At 40.0% G+C, this 19426-nt stretch overlaps 1 protein-coding gene across 2 annotated transcripts in view; it reads right to left on the bottom strand.

Annotated features, from left to right (window-relative positions):
- Positions 1–19426, bottom strand: part of CNTNAP5 (contactin associated protein like 5) — an 886717-nt gene that overhangs the window by 128817 nt on the left and 738474 nt on the right. For both annotated transcript variants that reach the window (XM_010356733.2, XM_030916676.1), the window contains exon 18: positions 3571–3810. In XM_010356733.2, the coding sequence (XP_010355035.1) occupies positions 3571–3810 (240 nt within the window). The remainder of the gene's footprint in view (positions 1–3570; positions 3811–19426) is intronic.

Below are 19426 nucleotides of genomic sequence, written 5' to 3'. Positions count from 1 at the left end.
CGAAAATTCACTCATAATGCATCAAAGACCTAACTGTGAGAGGTAAAACTATAAAACTCTTAGGAGAAACCATAGGTATAAATCTTCATGATCTTGGATTAAGTAAGGGTTCCTTGGCTATGATCCTAAATATATAAGCAAAAAAGATAGGAGACTAGGGAAAATGAATTTGACCAGAATTTAAAACTTCAGTGTTTCAAAAGATACTATGAAGAAGACAAAATACAACCCATAGAACTGGAGAAAACATTTGCAAATTATGTATCTCATCAGGGAATTATATTCCAAACATACAACAAGTTATTACAACTGACTAGTAAAAAGAAGAAAAAATTTAAAATCTACAAAAGATGTTAGATATTTCTCCAAAAAATTTATGTATACAAATGGACAATAAGCGCAGGAAAAGATATCCAATATCATTAGTCATTAGGGAATGCAAGTCAAAACCACAATGCAATAGCATTTCATATTCATTAGGATGTCTATTATCAAAAAGTCAGACAGTAAAAAGTGTTGGCAAGAAGGTGAAGAAATTGGAGGCGTCATTCACTGCCAGTGAGAATGCAAAATGGAGCAGCCGCTCTGAAAAAGTTTGGCAGTTCCTCCAAAAGATTAAACCTATAGTTACTTACCGTATGACACAACAATCTCACTTCTAGGTATATATCCAAGAGGATAGACAATATGTGTCTGCACAAAAATGTGTACATATTTATAGCAGTGTTATGTATAATAGCCAAATAAATGAAACCATCCCAACATTCATTAACTGATCAATAGATGAACGGATAAACAAACTGTGGTGCTTTCACACTATGGAACACTCTTTGGCAATTAAAAATGAATAAAGTAATGATGAATATTATAACATGGATGAACTGGGAGAATAGTACGTGAAGTAAAAGAAATCAGACACAAAAAGATCACATACTCTATGGTTCTATTTATATGAAAGGCTCAGGATGGGCAAATCTACAGGAAAAGAAAGTAGATTAGTAGTTTCCAGGGATGTGGGAAGAGGTAACTGGGGAGTGACTGCTAATGACATGGAATTTTTTTTTGAGATGATGAAAATATTCTGAAACTGATGGTGGTGATGGTTATACAACTGTGTGACTATCCTAAACATCACTGAATTATACACCTTAAAAGGGTGGGTTTTATGATATATAAATTACATCTCAATAATAGAAAGAGAGAGAAAAAATACACAAAACAAAAGCTGCATATTTGAAGCGATGGAATCCTATTACCATGTTCACATATAGAATGAAATTAGGGTCACAAAGAGAATAAATGAACCGAAGACAAGCTAGATGGACCTCCTGACAGTTAGCAAGTTAGTACACCTTTATGAACCCCTAATAAGTCAAATTTAGATTTTAATACCTGCTCTATTTGTTTGGATGAGGAATATATGTTGCAGTTAATTACTAGTTTAGTTTTTATGATGATTACTTCTTCGTACCATTATGAGAAACCAAAAAATGGCCAATGAAACATAGTTCTGACCTAGGAATTGATAATGAAAAAAAAGTCCCCAATTCTATCCAAGATATATTCAGTATTTACACACCATCTCCTTGAAATATACAGTGCCATAGTAAGTAGCATGGAAGGCTGCACCAATCGCCCAACAGACCACCCTCTGTTCAGAACCATCTCGTAGCTTCCGGCTCCCCATTTCAGTTCTGGCCGCATTTCCCAGAGGTAGTTGGCAGGGCTCAAAGGTGTGACTGAAAAGGCCATCTTACATACATTGTGAGGACTAAATATAGAGGGAATCATTTTCTTAGAAATATCAGAAAGAACGAACAGTTTGGAAATAATACACTACAATGCACATGGAAAGGCTAGGCACACATTTGCCTGTGTAACTTGCAGATCATAATTAAAAGTGGGAGGGAGCACAGAGATGTTGCAGCACATGCAGGGAAAAGATCCAGGGCTGAGGACGGAAGAAAATTAATAGGAATGGTTTTGGAGAAAGGAGACAACAACCACAAAAGAGAAATTAGGCAAATTTAGAACAATATGATCCAAAAGATCTTTGAATAATGTCCCCAGAGAAATGCAGAGAGGTCTCCTGTTCATGTTCTTCTAAACAAAAGTCTTGGGTAGAGATGCTGAGAAGAATGCTTGTGCATTTCAGTGCCTGGGTCTCATGGTATTTATTGTTTGTGCTCCTCCTAGCATGTGGGATGGCTTTAAGCGGAGCAGTCACACTTCTCAGGGGAAGTTGTTCAGACACCTCCCCCAGTGTGAATACCTAATAGCACTTCGCTTGTTTAGCTCATAATATGAGCCTCTGGAATGGAACCTGTTTTATTTTAAGTTTCCATGCAGTTAGCCCTAACATTTTTACCATTAATTTTCTTCCAAGAAGCATAACATGCTCTTTGGCAAGAATAAGTAAGTAATTCACACGAATTGAGGAGAAGGCCCCTGTATGAATGAACGGAGGGCTTAAACTATAGTATCCTTCAAAGAAAACAGTGAGTGCTTTTTTTCCCTTTGTTTCTATGTTCCAACAGTAGTAAGCTGGGCTACATAAACCATTGTTTTGTAAAGGTGCTTCGAAGATGTGCTTTAATTAATTCAGAAAAATTATTTATAATTGCTATGATTGTTTGTTTGTAAATGGTGTCTCAAAGTGATTCAACCATTTTATTTGAATAATTTAAATGCTGCTCTTGAAATATTGTTTACATTGTTTACTAAACACGTTTTTCCATCAATTAAATAAACTTTTAAATATTGCAAAAATTGGGAGTACACCAAGTATTTCTTATGTTTGAAAAATACTACGTATTCATGCTGAATATTGAGATTTTCTAGTTTCTTGAGGTATCTTGAATTTATCTAGAGAATTTACACAATGATCTGCATTCCTTGTGCAAGCTGTATGTCCATGATTATTAATTTGTGTCAATGTAATGAATTCATGAGATTGTGAAGGGGTATACAAAAAGCCCCGGAGTAGAAATTTTGATTTTCATGTGTGTTTCAGTCCCAGCCCACCAATGAACTGAATATGAGCCTTCAGACAGGGCTTTTAAAGCCTCAGACATTCGCTCAAGTCACCTGCAGAATAGAGAGATTTCACCAAATACATGGTGCTGTGTTTACTAATTTACTGATACTCTCTTTGTTGTAAAAATAATTTAAGATGGCTTAAGTATCTCTAAGGCTCCCCCAGGGCTAGATTCTACAATCCTTTGATTACATTTGCAGACAGAGAGATTGGAAGTGGAAATATTAATGTGTTCACTAACAATCTAGCTAGCAACAGAAATGTGAGTCCACCTCTTTCCCTGCTCAGTTGGCTTTTTGGCCACGGGCAGGCAGGGTGTTTTCCTGTAATTATCCATCCAGTTCAGTTGCATTGCCAGTGAACACACGCAATATCAACAAGTATACGCAATTATGTTGAGGAACTATGCAGACTCTTTAAATAGAGGGAGAGTAGATGATAAAGACCGTCTCAGAGTGTGAGTATCACATGGCCTGATCATAGCATGTAGGTGATATACCACTGCACTCAGGAGAAGGGAGCGCCTAAGGTACCTTTTTTGCAAAAGGGCCCTTCATAAGGTGAATTGGTGCAATCGCACAGGTAGCCATTGTGCTTCTCCACACACTTGCCCCCGTTGTGGCAGATGCTGCCGTAGCTGCTGCAGTGACCCGGGCAGCCTGGCCTGACTCCAGATGTGACCTTTGCCCTCTCTTCCAGGTCCAGTTTCTGTCCATTCAAGTGTAAGGAGCGAATGCATCCTAGGAAGCCTTTCTGTCTGGATGACGTTCCCCCTAAGAGATTAAATAAAAGGAAACAAATGTAAGGTATTACAGGGCTCAATACATTTAGGTTTACTGTTGGCATCGGTAGGAGTTAAGTAGTCCTCTGTTGTCATGCAGGGCTAAATTAATTTTTTATTAAAGTTTCCAGTGAGAGTTGGAATTCCAAAGAGCCTCAAAAAAAAAAAAAAAAAAAAAAAAAAAAAAAAAAATGCATGTCCTAGAAACATGGGTGGAGCTAGAGGCCACTATCTTTAGCAAACTAAGGTAGGAACAGAAAACCAAATACCTCATAGTCTCATTTACAAGTGGGAGGTAAATGATGAGAATACTTGGACGCAGAGGGGAGCAACAGACACTGGGTCCTACTTGAGGGTGTCGGGTGGGAGGAGGGAGAAAATCAGAGAAATATAACTATTGGGTACTAAGCTTAGTACCTGGATGACAAAATAATCTATACAACAAATCCCCATTACACAAGTTTACCTATATCATAAACCTGCAAATCTACCCCTGAACCTAAAATAAAAGTTCAGAAAAAAATACACATCCTTCTAGGCTGGGAACCCCATCCCTCAGGCTCTTGCCGTATACACACACAAAAAGTGAAAGATTATAATTCCTGTATTTTACAGGTTTAAGAGTAAAACTTCAGATGGCCATGTTTCTTGTGAAAAAAAAAAAAAAAAAGTTCTTACACAGTCTACAGCACAGTTTCATCTGAAGTGGAAGGCACAGAGTGGGACTGTCCTTTCTGGCAAAGTTAGACAGCAGCTGTTAAGTACACCAACTTAGAAAACTTCAATAGGCTTCCTAATGCTTATGCAGTGCAGTGCAGTGGAGTGGAAGGTGGGTAGACCAGAGCCAGATAGACATGGAGTCAAACTTATGTCACTCACTGATTAGCCATATTGACATTAGAATTACTTAAGTCTCAGCTACTTGATCTATAAAATAAAAATCAATCTATTGTGCGGGTGTATGGTGAGGCTTCATTAAGATCATAGAGTAGGCCAGGCGCGCTGGCGCATGACTGTCATCTCAGCATTTTGGGAGGCCAAGACAGGCTGATCATCTGAGGTCAGGAGTTCAAGACCAGCCTAACCAACATGGTGAAACCCCAATTCTAATAAAAATACAAAAATTAGCCAGGCATGGTGGCAGGCGCCTGTAATTCCAGCTACTTGGGAGGCTGAGGCAGGAGAATCACTTGAACCCAGGAGGCTGAGGCAGAGGAATAGCTTGAACCAGTGAGGCTGAGGCTGCAGTGAGCCGAGATCACACCATTGCACTCCAGCCTGGGCCACAAGGCAAGACTCTGTCTCAAAAAAGAAAGAAAGAGAAAGAAAGAAAGGAAGGAAGGAAGGAAGGAAGGAAGGAAGGAAGGGAGGGAGGGAGGGAGGGAGGGAGGGAGGGAGGGAGGGAGGGAGGGAGAGAAAGAGAGAAAGAAAATTATATAGAGTACAATACTGTTCAATCACTGCTGCTCCTTTATGCCTTCTCTTGCACCTTTACAATGGCTAGAATCAGGTCCTTAATATATATGTGCTGATTAATTCTTGAGCTTTTTCTCACATTATGATTTAGAAGACAGATTTCTTTTTGCAAGCATACGCAATAGGCTTGAAACTTTCTGCTGAGGATATATCTTGTAGGTTTCAGAGAGATTTTATGTTTCTTGAAAATTATTCAAGAATCAGGCAGATTTAATATTTCAGAGTGTTTTGTTCCCATCAGAAATCCAGTATTCCACAAGCCTACCCCTCTGATATCAAAAAAATGTGTGTTGAGAGACAAGCCAGGAAACTAAGCTAAGTCCCATTAGAAGGTATTTATTTGGTGCTGAAACTCGTGCGAGAACCCAGGGGAGGCAGAGGTACAGCCTGGCCTTAAAGAACACAACTTTTGCTTCAAATCCTCAGACTCAAGTCTACACATATGGATGAGTAAAAGCCACACACAGGTCTCTGAGGTCTGCCAGATGTACTAATGGAGAGGAGGAGAAGGTGGAAGGGAAAATACCAAGGTCAGGACCAACTTGTCATTCATTTTCTGTACCCTTAGGATCTCTCATCTGAGCCTCATTCTAGAAATTATTCTACAACCTTATTAAATCTTTGTTTGGCAAATGACCAGAGACAAATGTGTTCTTATCAAAGTGGATTGGATGAGAAATTGAAATGTATAATCTTAGACAGGGAATAGAGATGTTAAGTGAGAAACAAAGCTGTAAGTTAAAGGAATGAATAGATAATTCAAAGAATTCCTGGCATTAGTCAGACTGTCCCAGTGGTGGGTCAAGGGCTTTGAGGAAAGCAAGGAAATGATTAGAAACAGGGAGGACGTGAGGGGGACATGGGGCAGGGGAGAGTGGGGAGAGAAGGGCTGTTTCTCCTAAATCCCACCAGGTCAGCAGACTCATAAATATATGTATGACATTCACTTGTTACCTCCAAAGACATTTATCCTAAGGGATAAATCTTGTCTTGCATAGAATACAATATGTGTTCAATTATTATATTTTCAGTTCCCACAAGTGATACCCAAGCAGGCCAGGAGGCCAAACCCAAATTGCATTCTCCTGTCTGTCTCAATTTTGGTAAGTAAATCTCTTTAACCACAAGATAAATCAATTATAAGCACAAGCAGATCATAGAGGAAGGTTCATTCTTTCCTAGAGAGTGTGTAGAATAAAGAGGAGAGGATTTATGTAGTCAAATGTTTTGTTTGGTTTTGTTTTTCTCATTTTGTGTCACTCCCCATAGTGGATTTGAATAACTCTTCATGTATCTTGTTAGTGTCATTTTTCTTTTAGCAGAAGTGAAGAACGAAAGATCTATTGCATTTTCTTGCATGTGACTTAGTCAACAAGTTTATTAATGGAGAAGAAGATGACTGGGGTGGGTAGTTTCTTGGACAAAAATGCACTCCTTAGGGTTTGAGACTTACAGAGCCTGGTGATAGTGACACAAAACGGGGGGATTATTTCAATTACAGATGCTGACGTAACATAATGACACAGTGAGTTATGAACTCAATTGCACAGTGAACTAAATTTCCATTTTTAACTGGTTGTTTTAGTCTTTACAAAGGAGAAAAGTAGAAGTACGTTTGCTTTTCCCTTTTTTCTTTTTCTTTTCTTTTCTTTTTTTTTTTTTTTTTTTTTTTTTGAGACGGAGTCTCGCTCTGTCGCCCAGGCTGGAGTGCAGTGGCCAGATCTCGGCTCACTGCAAGCTCCGCCTCCCGGGTTCACACCATTCTCCTGCCTCAGCCTCCCGAGTAGCTGGGACTACAGGTGCCCGCCACCACGCCCGGCTAGTTTTATGTATTTTTAGTAGAGACAGGGTTTCACCGTGCCTTTTCTTTATAAAGAGAATAATTTTTTTAAAGCGGCCCTTCTTACCTACTCTGTGTAGAGAGTCACTGGAGGCGTGAATCTTCTGTAAAACTTATTGTACAGAAACAGAAAGGCAACGGTAATCTTCCCTCATCCCCCTGGCTCACCGTCTTCCTCCTCTACCCCAGCCCTGCGGATTTTCTCTCCCTCTCCCAGAAATCTCTATTTCTGAATCCATTTGCTTGTCTCTCTCTCTCTTCTTTCTCTTTCCTTCTTCCTTCCTTTCTCTCTTTCTTTTCTTTTCTCCTTCCTGCAAAAACATGCTACCTTCAGCCCCTGCTCTTCCTTTCTATTAGTCGTTTTGTGGCCAGAATTAATGCAAATTTGAAAATGTGATTCTGCTGTATGTGGTTGACAACCTTTGGAAACTAGTCATTGTCCTAGGGATCAAGCTGAAATTCCTGATCACAACTGACACAGCAAGGGAGATCTGGCCTCCCCTTACCTCACCAGCTTCTTTCTCCCACACTTCCTGCACTGACATCAGTGCACCGAGCATTCCGAACCACTTGTGGTTCTCATGCCACATGACCTATCTAGACTTTGGACCTCTTCACATATGTCGTATTTCCTAGTATATTATCCATCCCCCTGCACTCCACTGCTTGTCCTACACTACCCCTGCAGTCGCAGACACGCACACCTGAACTCATATAAACGTATTAGTCATTTGTCTTTCTACCCACCAAGCATTTGCTTATTTTAATTATTTGTCAATTTTTTAAAAAATACAAAAAATACTTTAAAAATTTCTAGTTAGTTCCTCATTGAAAAATCAGAACATCTCTTAACAATGACCCTGCTTTCTTGCATGGCAGTTCTCAGCTGCACTGGGGTCAGCTCCTTTAAGATAGGGCATGCACTCTCGGCTTGACCACAGACCCCACCAGGAAGACTTCATTCATTCATGTTGCCTTCCTGGCCACTGCAAGTATTTAATTTTTCCCCTGTTGTTCTAGTATACTTTTATTTTTACTTGTTTGTTTCTTGTATACAGTTCACTCTGATTTTAGAAAAACAAAAAACATGTAGCATTATACTTAGAGAAGCTTAAGGGTTTTTCTTTTTCTTTTTCTTTTTCTTTTCTCAGCCTTAATCTGTGAGCTCTTTGAGGACCAGAGCAATGCCTCTGGTTCTAAAAACAATATTAAAAGATACTAGTCATACTAGTTGTAGGCTAGAAACTTTATACTAAACTCATTAAATTGTCAATGGGAAAGAAGGTATTCTTCATATCATTCACATTGCCTAAGAAAACTTAACATCAGAGATTGCTTTGGCCAGAGTCGGGAATTCAACAGATTTTATGTGGCAAAACCTGGAGTCACACTGGACCTGGTGATCTTCAAAGCCTGCAAGTAGCTCCTTGCCCTAAAATTCTAGACGATTTGGGTCAATACCACAACTAAGTGATTCTTCCACTTTCTTCCTCTTGTCTCTTACGTGTTTTCTTTCACTAAATAATATACCAGCATGCATTTATTCTCTCGGCTTCCCTATCAGTCTTTTTGACAACTTAGACCATTAGTTGGCTGGCCTAGCTAGAAGCAATTTTGTATGATACTCTTCAGTTGGCCCTTGGTATCAAGTGGGTTCATTATGATGATGTTTCCTTGGACTGACTATGAATCAACTCTTAAAAACTTCACTACCATCATTCTAAGCCTGTCTTTGAAAACCTCCATGTGTCAGTCGGACAAATGCTCATTGCTTCCAGAGAAGCATCTCAATTCCTTGTGCCCTCCTTGAGCACAAACGCGGAGCCTCTATTTCTCTCATGTGTGTCTGCTCTGTCCTGCACATGCTCCAGCAAAACTCGTTTTCAGAGAAGCCCCTGGAAAAACACAGACTGCATCAGATCAGGCTCTTATTTCACAAAAATTAGTACAGTGCCACCTTTCCATCCTCCCTTCTTCCCTCCCACCCTTTCTTCCTGCCTTAATTTTTTTTCTGCCCTTGAACATGGAGCAGTTTGTTTTCTACTGAAGTTCAGCTGCATTTACCACCTAGATTTCAAAAAGTGGCAAAGGTTTAACATACACATGATGAATAACAACAAGTACACTAACCATCAATTATCTTCTTTTTTAAGCCCTGGTTCTCCAATTGGCAGAAGCTTGGTACCAGGAGGAAATCCTACTGGAGACTTTAATTTAAAAATGTGATTTCCTTAAGGATACAGCATGTGTCTAGTTGAGTTTTGCCAGATAGAGAGATTTCTTGCTCAGGAATCACGAAACACACACTATTTAATAATACTGGCAGTATTAACTGGATGCCCAAAATGTAAAATAATAATAATAGTGATCAGAACTAAGAATTTATTTAATATCAAAACCTTCTACATGCGTCATTGATTTAATCCTCACTACAAATTGTGACACCTCCAATCAAATGCCAAATCCCCTCAAGAAACTGGAAAAGAACTTAGTGATAACTTGAATTTGGTTAACAGATTAAAATAATTTCCTTTTTTGTTTGGTATAAATAAATGTTGTGAAAGACTTGTGAATAATAATTCATCAATGCATGTCAAGAGCCATTACAGCATTGTTATTACTGGCTTTATTGCACTTTTTAAAGAAAATAGCTGAAAATGGAGCTCGGAGGAAGATTACAAGCAGAAATATTAATATTTAATTGATCTTTTGAAATAGTTGTTACAGACTGGGGGAGGGAAGTGTCTGACAAAAGAGAATGAGACATAAGTCATGGTAATTCTATATGGGGAACTACTTATAAAACCATTAAAACTTATGATGATGAGAAAACTCAACGTCAGTGATTGAGGCTGTTTTTAGCACCGTGTTTTATTTTTTCTTGTGTTCAAGAACAAATGCAAAAGTGCACAGGAATATACGACTTGATAATTTTTCACAAACTGAACACACCAAAGTAACTAGCAACCAGATCAAAAGACAGAATTTTACCAGCATGCCAGAAGCTTCCTTCCAGTCACCAACCACTCCCTTCCGAGAATACCGCTAACCTGTTTCTGAAATCAGAGGTTGAATATGATTTAAATGGAATCGTATTGCATGTACTATTTTGACCCTGGCTTCTTTTCCCTAGCATTGCATTGATGCCATTTGTCCATATTAATAACAGAAGCTGTACAGTGTTCTGGTTTGAGAAACATTTCATAAATCATCTTTCTTTCTACTGTCAATGGGCATAGTACAGGTTTTGGTATTATGAATAGTGCTGCCATGAGTAATCTTCTGTATTTATTTTGGTTCATATTTCTGTTAGTGTATACCTAGGAGTAGAACTGTTGGTCACAGGGTATGCGTATGTTTGACTTCAGTAGATAATGCAAAAGAGTTCTCTTAACTGTTTCAATTTATATTCCCACCAACAATAAATTAAATTTTAATTGTTTGCATTCTCAGAATGATGCTTTTTTTAAAAAAAGAAAAAAGTTATTTGGTCAATATGCTAAATGCCAGTGATTATTTTACAAACTACAGATGAAAAAAAAAAAAATGAGAGCAATTGAACTAAAATTCTCCCAGCCCTGGGATACTTATTGGAAATCTGATTTACACTTTCCATTTCTACCTATGGCTTGTGGTTGGTCTGAAGCCTCCCCTATACTGTGTTCAAACTAGATCTTTCCTACTGTTTAAGGTCCACATGACCTTCCAGTACAGAAAAAGGTGTCAATTTCACAATACATAATGATGGGGACAAGTTAGAATAACAATAATAACAAGGATAAAATACTGAAATATCTAGAGGCTTTTAGTCTTTTGTGAACACAAAGCAAGCGGGACACATTATCATCCATATTTTCCTGCTGAGCATGCAGCCACCATCAGAGGTTACATGGCCTTCAGGAATAAATGGAAGGAAGCAAGGTGGCTTTGCAGAAGATAAAAGAGGAGAAAAAATGAGGGTGAATAAACAAAAGGATAAAAAATGATGGAACCAGAGGAAATGCATAACCCGATATGCTTTGACTGAAAGGGGAAAACTGCAGCCTTCAGAAATTCTAAGAGAGTGGAGATATTATAAAAAAGAAATGGACCTCATCTACATATGCACACATATACATATATATGACTGCTCCAGTGCCCTTCATTACTGCTTTTGGAGCACTCTTCTCTGGGCAAGGACTATTTCTTATTAGCGGGTGTGTGGGTGAGAATCTCGTAGCCTGAATCTGCCCTTCAGGGCATCAACCTCATCCTGACAGTGACCCCCACCATGTTTTTGATGAATTAATTTATCTGTGTTAGGATGGGAGATAAAAGGTAGAAAAGGAAGGATCCTTGAGGATAAGAGTTTGTGGGAAAATGGCAGAGAATGAGAAGCAAAAGTGCACCCAACTCTGTCATTGATATAAGCACCATCTCTATTTTAAGACAAACCCGAGCTCAAAGCAGGTCCCAGTGCAATGTAGATGGTGGCGGGGAATGCAGTGTCCATGTTGAGTACCCCAAATAGACAGCAGGGTCCGGAAGGATGGTCTTTCTTAGGCCCTGAGGCATTTGGCCTCCAGGTGTCCTCCCAGATACCTGAATAAGTGCGTGATTGACTTAGCAAGGTAAGAGACCTGCTTCCTACACAGTGAGTGGGCACACAAGTCTCAGGCTGCCTTCGAAGGGCTAATTTCCTCAGACACTGTATTCACTGCAAATTAATCTTATTTCCCCAATATAAGAAAGAGAGAGGCAGGAAATAAATAGTTACACAACGTAAGGGAAACAGAGTCTGGGGCCTGCCTCTGCATGGAGTTGGGAGCTGCATCCAGTTTACCCTGCTCATACCACCTTGAATACATACCACATACCACAGTATGAAGGACTTACCACTAGAAAATCCAACTCACCTCTTCCCTGAGCCTGTACCTCCCAAAGAGCGAATGGATCTTATTTATCTCCATGACCCCATTGCCTAGCCCAGGGCTGATTGAGCATGCACTCAGAAAATAGTTGCTTAGTTAATTACGGAAGGAAAAGAATGTGAGTGGGGAAAAAAAGGATAAAGGACAAAGAAGAGCAAGTAGAAGTGCAGAATCAGAACCCTGCCCCGCACTCCCCATCCCGCAAAATGCTCCAAACTCCACCGAAGCACCCATGGGCTTTTAAAGACTCTTTTGGGTAAAATAGTAGGAAAGGAGGAGGTTGATCCCTGGGAGAATGAAGAATAAATTCTGATTAAAGAAAAGCATTTCAATTTAAAACAATCATATAGTCTGGCTTTTTGCTGTGCTTTATTCTCAGTCCAGACCAAGAGAAGGTCAGTGGCTGAGGCAAAATCCTGACTGCCCAGAAGGCATTGCAAATGTGTGAGGAGTGTGGTCAGCGTTCAGTGTATTTCTGGTATCCTCGAATCACAAGTAAAGGTCCAATTTCTGGTCTGGGCATATCCTCTCACTGCCAGATCAGACACAATTCTCTGATTTGGAGAAACAACCCAAAAAAGACTGTCTTACTGAACAGATCAGGGTGAAGTAACAGCAGTGAGAATGCAATTTAGCAATAACCATTCCGAAGCAGGCGTATGTGAACCATATAGTAATCTGAAAATGTGGTTTTGAAATCCCTTTATCTTTCAAGTTGATGGCTAAGAAAATGGCAAGAAACTTTCCCCTTTATAAGGACTGGCCTTCAGCTTTTGAGGCACTCACACTCCAACTACAGCAGTGTGTGGGGACATTTCTGTTGATTTGTGAGAAGAGGTAAAATCCAGCATAGGGAGGGATCCTTCCCTGTGGAGCCATTACACTAATTGAGTGTGCCATTTAAATGTCAAAACCCCTCAGTTTCCAAAAGGAGTGTCTCATTATTCCACTGGGGTGAGGGCACAAATCATTTCCCATTTGAAACAGTCTTTTGCTTGCCATTCTTATTTAAGCACCCTTAAAAGAAAATCCCAAGTGGAACAGGGACATCTATTGCTGCATTCAGTGTTTGAAACTGATTTGCAAGGTATTGATTATTATTAAGCCCAGTGGGCAGATGGAATAACTGAGGCTCAGAGAAAGTAAGTGGCTTGCCTAATACCATAAAGCCACTAGTGGAATGGACCGAACTGGGAGCTCTGCCTTCATTCACTTTCATTAATTCATTAGATTTTTTTTTTTTTTTTGAGACAGAGTCTCGCTCTGTCGCCCAGGCTGGAGTGCAGTGGCCAGATCTCAGCTCACTGCAAGCTCTGCCTCCCGGGTTTATGTCATTCTCCTGCCTCAGCCTCCCAAGTAGCTGGGACTACAGGCGCCCGCCACCACACCCGGCTAGTTTTTTTTGTATTTTTTAGTAGAGACGGGGTTTCACCGTGTTAGCCAGGATGGTCTCGATCTCCTGACCTCGTGATCTGCCCGTCTCGGCCTCCCAAAGTGCTGGGATTACAGGCGTGAGCCACCGCGCCTGGCCAATTCATTAGATTTTTATTGAACGCTAAATATATTAGAAAACCTTTACTGGTCCCAGAGATATGAAGGTCAATTAGACACTACGTCTTCCCACAAAGAAACTCCTAGGTCAGTATAATTCAGTAAATTCAGGCAGTATAATCAGGCATATTGTGTGTGTTCACAGAGATGTGGGTGTGTTCACAGAGATGTGGGGGTGTAGATTTCTGACTCATCAAAATCTACATTATCAATGAAGAGGAGTCTGTCAGGTAGATTGGGGTGGGGGCAGGCCCATTTTAGTTTGAGTACCAGGACCTTCGAAAGGTAATGAAGCAAAACCATGCAAACTTGGTCTTAATAACCTATTAGCATTAAACAGTGTTTTGGAAAAAGAAAGTAGGAGGGGAAGAGGCATTATTTGATAGCTAATTCTCAAGAGAAATGAAAAATAAATTTCACTTAAGAAAATTAATTCGATTTAAAAGAAGCGTGTGTGTGTGTGTGTGTATGAGCATGCACACATGTGTGTAAATTGCATGAAAAATGTATCTAATTCTGTCTCACGTTAAGTTCACCAGAAAGCAAGTTCTGTGATGGAGTTAAGGGTACAGGATACTTTTAGGGGAAACCTTGGAAACCAGACTTATGGTTGGACAGAAGAAAAAGAAAGTATGAATGGGCAGAGAAGTGAGCTATGGTGGCGGCCCAACATCAGCCCAGCACAGTCCCACCGGGAGTGCTGGGGCCAGAACAAATAACCAGAGATGTTCCTTCTTGGGCCCAGTGGTTGTGCCTTTGCACTCTGGCTCAGTCACTGGATGTGAATCCCCCTGGAAAGGACATGACCTTGGTCAAGGTTTTCTCTGCAGCTGAGGCAGCTTCTGAAGGCGCAGACAGATGAGGACTGTCCACCAACAGCACTCCCAGCCGCAGGGCAAGTCCTTCTTTGAAGGGAGATCTGGACAGCAGATTACGAGGTCTACCACAAGTCCCTAAGCCCCTCTGCGCACGGAAGATGAGCCTGAGACCTGATTCTTTTGACCTTGAGACATGAAGGATAACACTGGACACCGAATTGGAGCATGGCACTTCTTACCACCTCTTCTACAAAATCACCTTCCCTACTGAAGCACCTTTGAATCCATGTCTGTTTCTTCCAGGTTCAGAAGAAATTCTTTCGTTTTCTCCTTTTTAAGTTGTCTCTATTTGTCACAATCTTTTTAAGAAGAATGTAACTTGGACACTACATTTCTATTCAGAATCCTCTCTCTGAATTATTTTTGAATGGCTTTACAACATGCCTAGGTAGGCTTATCATTTTCCTCCTCTGAACTATACTTTTCTTTGGAAAACAAACCCCTTTTGGAGAGTTTCTTCCATTAAGTTGCTTCTTGGTTTATGAAACTGGGTTCCTGTCTTCTGGCTTCAGTGTGGAAGATCCCCAGACACATGCTAACTGGATTGACAGGATGATCAGACTCGGTCTGGGCATTGATGAAGCTGATGATGCCAGCGCTGCGGAAACTGAAGCAAGGCCACCCTCAAAGGAGATGGAGACACATTGTGCATGGAAGAGGTAGACTAAGCTTTGGCTGAGGCACCACTTGTGCACGTGTTCAGAAGAAACTTAATAACAAAACGAGAAGAATATGTCTGCCAGTAGGACTTACTGGAGGTTTTTGACATATCTTCCCATCCACTGCTCTGCCCAAGGGCCTTCCCAGCTCCTCCTCTGAGCCATCTGCTTTGTCTCTGCAGACTGTCTTGGAGAAATGGAAACCAGCTCACTAAGCTCCAGGCAGTGTTGCAGCCTCAGCCACCTCTCTGGTTTGCTCTTTTCCAACTGGGAGCTTCCCTTGTGGCTACTCGGCATGTGGCAGTCACATTAGCTCCAGGGCAGCCTGATTTCTCTCCTGCAATCGCCCCTCAGATTGGGTCCTTGAATGTCCAGGGAGAACTATTTTATTGTCCAGAAAGATCTGCCTTATGTTTCTTTTTACAATTAGAATGCCAGTTTCACATAAATGATGCTCTTCTAATGATTTCTTTCTTTACTGAGTTATAAATGTTGACAAGTGGAGGTGCCAAGAGAATCAATTTACTGCTTCTAACTTTGAGTTTTTGTGAGGTCTGAAGCTCGAGACCTCTCTTTCTGGGCTGCATGAGAAGACGATACCATGCTGCAGAAGATACACCTAATGTAAATGATGAGTTAATGGGTGCAGCGCACCAGCGTGGCACATGTATACATATGTACCAAACCGGAACGTTGTGCACATGTACCCTAGAACTTAAAGTAAAAAAATAAAAATAAAAATAAAAAAAAGACAGTATGAGTCCTGACACACTCACACACACACACACACTCCTCTCCATTCTGTTTCAATCGTCCATTGCCAATCCAACGGAGACCACAAGATGACAAAATGAGTTCAATGAAAGCAGAAGAAGTTGTAGATAAGTGTTTCAAAAATGTGTCTTGAATAGTAGGGAGCAATCTGGGCAGCCGAGGTGGGCAGATTGCTCGAGCCCAGCAGTTGGAGACCAGCCTGGGCAACAAGGTGAAACCCTGTCTCTGTTAAAAATACAAAAATTAGCCAGATGTGGCAGCGTGAACCTGTAACCCCAGCTACCCGGGAGGCTGAGGAAAGAGAATTGCTGGAACCCAGGAAGCAGGGATTTCAGTGAGCTGAGATCTGGAGATAGTGCCACTGCACTCCAGCCTGGGCGACAGAGAGAGACCCTGTTTCAAAAAAATATATAGTAGCGGGTAGAACACACTAAAATGGGTGTTGGGATGGGTTAAATGTTTTCAATTCTCAACACCTTCAAGAAGAGACAAAATTTTGCTGAAAGAGTGATTTAATTGTTCACTTTTCCTGAATATAAAAACAGAATCAATGTTTTTTCAAACATTTTCAAGCTACAAGAACCTGATTTTGTGGAGCACTGGTGTTAGGGACAAACCCAGATGTTCTTCACCTTTTTTTTTTTTTTTTAATCCACTACACAAGCATTTTTGAGTGGCCACTGGGTGCTCTTCTAGTGTTTCTTATGCAGCTACTGAGGCAGTCCCAGGACCTGCCTGCTAGCGCTTAGAGGTCTCTTATCATCTTCTTAAACCAACCAGAACAATTTCCCTTATGTAATTGTTAAGGGGACATCAAAAGTCGTATCTTAATTTTTCCTAAAAAAATTTAAGTATACTTAATATATTATTTGACTTTGAAAAAATATACTTTTATGGGGAATAGGTAGACGTAATCAGAGATTTATATAATGTTAAAAAGACAATTGTTTCTTCAACTTTTTGTTTTACCATTGACATAATGATAATTATTATTCTCCATGCACAATAGCCTTATGTAAAAATATGCTAACAGTTACTTTTCCAATTATTTCTCAATGTGAAGAGCATATAGATCTCTTTCTATACTGTGAGACACATGACATCATGCCTAATGGAAAGCACTACAGGCGTGCTTCAGGACGGCTATCTTCATGAGGCACTCACAAGGGTAAAATATAAGTCCCTATTCCAAGAGAAGACTGGGGCCAGTTCTGTATGTGTTGCATTATGCCACAAATCGAGAGTTTAGGAAGTGCCAGAGCACGAAATTAACATGTGCACACCAAGACTGTCTGGCTTCACCCTTGACCCTACTGAGTTTGACACGCTTCACTTGAAAATAGGAATAGTAATTCCCTACCAGCCTGGAAGCAAGAACAGCAATTTTGGGGGATCTCTCCAAATGTTATGATTTATCAAGTCAGGGTAGTATTTTCCCTAGGGGATTGTAAGTTTGGAGTCACTTCAGTTTATTTTGACACAAATAGAGCAGTTGGGCCAAGAAACAAAAAATAAGCCCATGGGAAAAATAAAAAGCAGAAGGAAATAAAGTCATAAAATGAGACTCACAGGCCCCCATCTTCACACAGTTTCCACTCTATAATTGCAGCATATTTTGAAAGATCTTGTGTTAGGTTTGGAGGGAATGAGACATTTTCTTTGTTGTTACATACACATGGGCACGATGATAGGTGTGACAGTTGTTCCTAATTTATCCATGCAGATAGCAGATCTTCACGCCTTAGAAGATCAGTTACAGTCTCTTCATTTTCATTCAGCAGATAAAGACAATAGTATGCTCACGCTAGTTACTTTTCTACCCAGGGCCTATGGCTTTTGGCATGTGACCAGGAATGCATACTCAGATCTCTCCACTGGATCTTGGATTTGTCTTGCCTCATCCTCATATTGATGGACACGTTAGTGGGGAATAACAAAGCAGAAGGAGTGGTACTATGGACCGTTCCAAAGGTGAGAATGCCACACGCTTGCCGTTTACATTTCAGAAGCTGCATGTTATGAAGAGTCTCCTGCTCTGTTAAAGAAATGTGACTGGTGAAATGGCATGGTTGCAAATGTCCCTAACCATCATGGTGATAGAACAGCCTGAAGTTAAAATATTGATTCTGGAAATCCAGTATGCACTGACTCATGTATCAGCACTTCAACCTGTCACATTCCAATGACAGGGGCAGTGCTGAGAGGAACATCCTATTCTAAAAATGCAGCCTGTTTCTGGTACTCAGGAAACACTCATGAACACAGCAGCTGTGCCAGTGATTACAGTGCTGAAGGATGCTCCATGTTGATTGAAAGATCCTTCAGTGGCCAAAGATATCTAGACAGACATATCCAAATTAATATTTAAGTAATGCTACACTCAATCTATTCCAGTAAAGAAAGTATCTTTTCCTGCCTAGCAAATATAAATATCCAGGGCCTCTCAATTTCTGAATAATAGAGAACGCAATTGTTCATTTTGGTGACTATAACTAAGCAGACCTCATTTATTTATCTATATATTTGTTGAACAATTGAATTGTGCAAGATGGAAATGTTGAGACTTCAGCTTTGTTGGCTACCTGACATTTCTAAATGGGTATATCACTGAACTCTAAATAGGAAAATGCAAACTGAAAGACCATTAAAGTGACCTCCAACAGCATTTTTTTCTTCTTCAAGTACATTAAGACAAATTCAATAAAGCAGAGTAACATCTGAGATGGGATTTATTGGAGAGAAACACAGCAGAAGCAGGTGCTCTTGCCACAGCTGACCTTGGCTCCAGCTCCAGCAAGATATCTCCTCCAGACTCATCGACATGCTCTTACAGCTCATTGCATTTGTGATCAATTTAACCAAAACGTCTGCAGATAGAAATCTGCCATGATATACAGCTGTCGCCTTTCCCTTTTGACTTGCACAAACTTTATCACATATTCAGTCCATATGATAATTTCATAGCCACATAAAATTTGCATGAAAGGGTAAAAAAATTATTCCATCTTTATATATACCTTTCAGCCAGAAAGATTGATAAATACTGCCTGAAGATAAACTTTGGCATGGAATATAATTTATGAAAATTGTGAAACACCTGACTTGATTCCACCAAAAAATATATTAGCTTTTGGTGATGAGCAACCTTCCTCAGAAGTCACCCATCAAAATGTGATGTTTGAATAAAATTAAAACAGAAATATAAATTTTAAAAATATTTTAATAGTGAATCATATCACGTATATGGGTTATTAATTAAGCAAATGACTTGAAATCACAAAACTGTTTTAATCATTTATATCTTAGCTTCTGCTGGATCTGGGGAACATGACAGATGAAGAAAGAAATATGGTTCCTGTTGAGAAGAGAGAATATTACATCCTCACATTCTATTACTTATTTTCTTTTAGCTGGTGTTATTTTAGTGACTGCTTTCCTCAGAGTTAAAATTTGCACAAACCTCAATTTAAAGGAAGCAAATAAGAAACTTCCATTGAGTGCTGATGGCATTTCATCACTA

Source organism: Rhinopithecus roxellana, chromosome 14, assembly GCF_007565055.1.
Source record: "Rhinopithecus roxellana isolate Shanxi Qingling chromosome 14, ASM756505v1, whole genome shotgun sequence".
NCBI lineage: Eukaryota > Metazoa > Chordata > Mammalia > Primates > Cercopithecidae > Rhinopithecus > Rhinopithecus roxellana.
The sequence above is the reverse complement of the archived record's forward strand: the minus strand, read 5'-3'. Positions and strand labels throughout refer to the sequence as shown.